Source organism: Arachis stenosperma, chromosome 4 (assembly GCF_014773155.1).
Source record: "Arachis stenosperma cultivar V10309 chromosome 4, arast.V10309.gnm1.PFL2, whole genome shotgun sequence".
NCBI lineage: Eukaryota > Viridiplantae > Streptophyta > Magnoliopsida > Fabales > Fabaceae > Arachis > Arachis stenosperma.
Window position 1 is genome coordinate 129,237,826 of NC_080380.1, and position 3,576 is coordinate 129,241,401.

The window sequence follows — 3,576 nt, forward strand, 5'->3', positions numbered from 1 at the left end:
TAATTAATTTGTTCACTTACCAATCAAAAACCTCCGACACAGTGCATCAATTTAGATGTTTTATTATTATCATCCATACAGCAAGAGTCCATGTGCTCTAAAAATGTTAAATATATATCTTTTACTAAATCAAGGTTAAAAACAATCTATTATTTTGTGTTTGGATTCTCTAAAATTTAAATTTTATTTTAGAGAATAAAATGTAATTTTTTATCATTTATTTTATAGATAAGACCAAGAATAAATATAAAAAAAAAAATCCTTCAAAAATAAAAGATCATATTTTATCCTCTAAAATATAAATTTAAAATTTAAAAGATCTAAATTCATTACTTTTACCAAACCATTTCTTTTTCTCTTAATGTTTGTTTATGTGTCATTAAATTGAAAAAAAATTTAATAATTTTTTTATTTTTTAACATGTTTAATAAATTTCTAATAAATAAAATAAAAATACTAAAAAAATATCTTTTTTGAGATGTTATAATTTATATATTTTTTTAAAAAATCTTTTTTTTAAAAAAATATTTTCATATAATAAATAAATAAAATAGTACTTTCATATTCTTATACTCAAATATATTGATAAATAAAAAAAAATTTTGCATGAAATATTCAAATATAAAATTATTTTTATTTTTAGATAAAATATTATTTTAGTTCTCAATGTTTAGGATAAATTCTATTTTAATCCTTAACGTTTAAATCATCTTATTTTTATCCTAAAATATTTAAAAAGGCATCAATGTAATCTCACCTTTAAATTTCTCAGTTATAGTTAATAGAGGTGATGACATGAAATATTTAAGGTGGCACTTATAGCCAAAATAACCGTTAAGATGATAAAAAAAAATTATAAATTAAAAATGTAAAAAATGGCAAAATCCTAACCTAAATTTTTTCTCTTTTCCATTGCCCCAAAATCCATCATGTTCCAAAGCAAAAGTTAGAGGTTATCTTTGAGATTCAACAGCATCCTAGTCTTCTCAATCATCTCGTGGCAATAACTCGGTTCGAAGGAGAAGAACCACTTGCTTGTGTAGTAAAAGACCAATGCTAAAAACTTTTTTGACGTCTAAAAATTTTGGACAAAAATTTTGGAATTGTGTCAAAAAGGTAATAAACCAAAGTTAAATTACTTTCTATAATGTAAAATATGTGGATTAAAATTTGAATTAAAATTTTTGAATATATGATTAAAATCAAGTTGGAGAAGAATGTGATTTCTTTTTCTGGTAGATCCTGAAGACACACAACTAACAAGATCGAGGAGGGAAAAAAATTGTTGAAAGAGAAATTCACAGTTGTTGTCGTCCTTGTGATGATGTTGGGAAGTCAATCAAATTTTTAAAAGGTCTAATAAGTTTCAGTCGCATAAAATTTAAACAAAAATTTCAAATTTTAATAAGTTAATGTGCAAAATCAACTCGTCATTTATAGAAATCAATTAAAAAATTAATGTGAGTTACTATTATAATTTTTTTAGGCTAAATTGAGTTAATTATAATTTTATAGATCAATTTAAGTTGAATATCAAATTTTAGATGGCAAATTAAGTATTAACTCTACCTAAAACTTTTCTATTAGAACACCAATAATATTCTAATCAAGGACACCGACGATACTTAACTACATTGTTTACAATTACGTTATATTGTGTACAATAAAATTTATCATTAAAATTAATTATTAATATAAATATATATTAAAATAGGAAATACATATAAAAAATGACCTAATACATGACGATTAATTTAATAGCTAATTTGGTACGAATAATATTTTTTATTTTCTTAATTAAGGATATAACTCTGTGCTTTTCTTTTTCCGATTAATAAGTAATTGACCTTGACTTAACTAATCTACCCTTTTTTTTTAACCAAGGACGACAATGATGTATAATTGTGTGGTTTTTTAATTAATAAGTAATTATCACTTGACCTTGAATTAACGAATCCAGTTTTTTCCTTTGAGCCTGAGCATCAGTCTATATTATATATTATTATATATAACACTTATAGACTATCTATCTCAATATATCTTTACTTAATACAAACCAGAAACGTTGAAAAAAGAAGGAAGAATCATATGGAGACCATAGAAATCCCAAGTCTGGATTTTGGTTCGTCTGCTCCTTCTTCTTCTTCGTCTTTGTCATCGTCATCACTAGTATCACCACCCAGCAACAATATCACATGTATCGATCGTGAGCTTTACAAGGCTGCAGTTGAAGGAAATTTCAAGGAATTCATCAATGTCCAAAGCATTGAGTCTATCCTCACACCAAACAAAAACACGGTCCTTCACGTGCACTTAACATCCACAGAAACAACTCCAAGTCTACTTCCACTACCATTCCTCCTAAAGATTCGAATTAAATTTCAAAATCTAATCAGATACAAAAGTATCAAACAAGAACCCGTTTCAGAACGTTTCGTACAACAGATTTTAGACAAGTGTGAAGGTCTACTTCTGCTTCCCAACATCAAAGGAGAAACGCCCCTTCACTTGGCTGCTAGGTACGCAAGAGGACAATATCATTTATAAAATTTGATTATAAAGATAAATATGCAATTATTTCGTATTTTAATATGTATCCAAATCCCATAATTAATTAGTAACTATTTAAAGGCGTGAGTCATTAGAATTTATTATTTTTTGTTAGTAATTAATTATTAATATTTAAAAGTGTGGGTTAAAGTATATAGTTAAATTATTAGACAAAAAAATTAAATTAATAGTAAAAAATGATGACCAAAATTGATTAATGGGAGGATAAGTTGATTTGTGTTGAGAGAGCTATAAGAAGTTTTGTAATATGAAAAAGAAAAAAAAAATTGTAAACTGCTAAAATAACATATTATTGATAATTAAATTTATAATAAATAATTTTATTATGTATGAATTTACTATTTTAATCTAAAAGTGATTTTTTTTTATTTTACCAACTTTGAACAATTCCAAATTAAACTAAAAATTATATAATTTATTTTTCCACATGCAGAAATTATTTTTCTTTCCAGTAACAAAATATTTTGGATCTCACTATAGGTACGGACACTTGGCTATAGTAAATTTACTAATAGAGCGTGCCAAAGGTTTGTTGCTTGAAATTGAAAGTGGAATTGGTGCAGAGAAAAGGCTTTTAAGAGCTGAAACCCAAGAGAATGATACTGCGTTACACGAGGCAATACGCCATTGTCACTATGAAATAGTAGAAATCTTGCTACGTGAGGAACCTGAACTTTCAAATATTGCTAATAAAGCCAAAGAGACTCCACTTTTCTTGTCTTCAGAGAGGGGATATACGAAAATCGTGTCCAAGATATTGGAGCGAGTGGAATCACCTGCATATGAAGGACCCAATGGACGAACGGCACTGCATGCTGCGGTGATTAACGGTGATCTAGGTAATGCATCATACCCGTCTACATATATGTATATGATGAAAATTCGTGTGCAGATAATTTTATGTGGAGTTGATAGTTGAGAGACATTAAATGATTTGATAAATTTGATTAAATTGTCCTCTTACAGTTTTTCAACTATGAACTTTATATAAAGTTAATTATATCT

The 3,576-nt window shown here is 26.6% G+C and overlaps 1 protein-coding gene across 1 annotated transcript; it reads left to right on the forward strand.

Moving 5' to 3' along the window:
- Positions 1-2,058: 2,058 nt before the first annotated feature.
- LOC130974138 (uncharacterized) lies at positions 2,059-3,218 on the forward strand. Its single transcript, XM_057898890.1, has 2 exons — positions 2,059-2,519; positions 3,135-3,218. The coding sequence occupies exons 1-2, from the start codon at positions 2,089-2,091 to the stop codon at positions 3,154-3,156; spliced, it is 453 nt and encodes a 150-aa protein (XP_057754873.1). The 5' UTR covers positions 2,059-2,088; the 3' UTR covers positions 3,157-3,218.
- Positions 3,219-3,576: the final 358 nt, after the last annotated feature.

Excerpts from the sequence above, each read along its gene's own strand:
- LOC130974138 (XM_057898890.1), top strand. The coding sequence starts at position 2,089 with ATGGAGACCATAGAAATCCCAAGTCTGGATTTTGGTTCGTCTGCTCCT. Across the intron at positions 2,520-3,134 it reads CCCCTTCACTTGGCTGCTAG|AGAAAAGGCTTTTAAGAGCT; the intron begins GTACGCAAGAGG and ends GAATTGGTGCAG.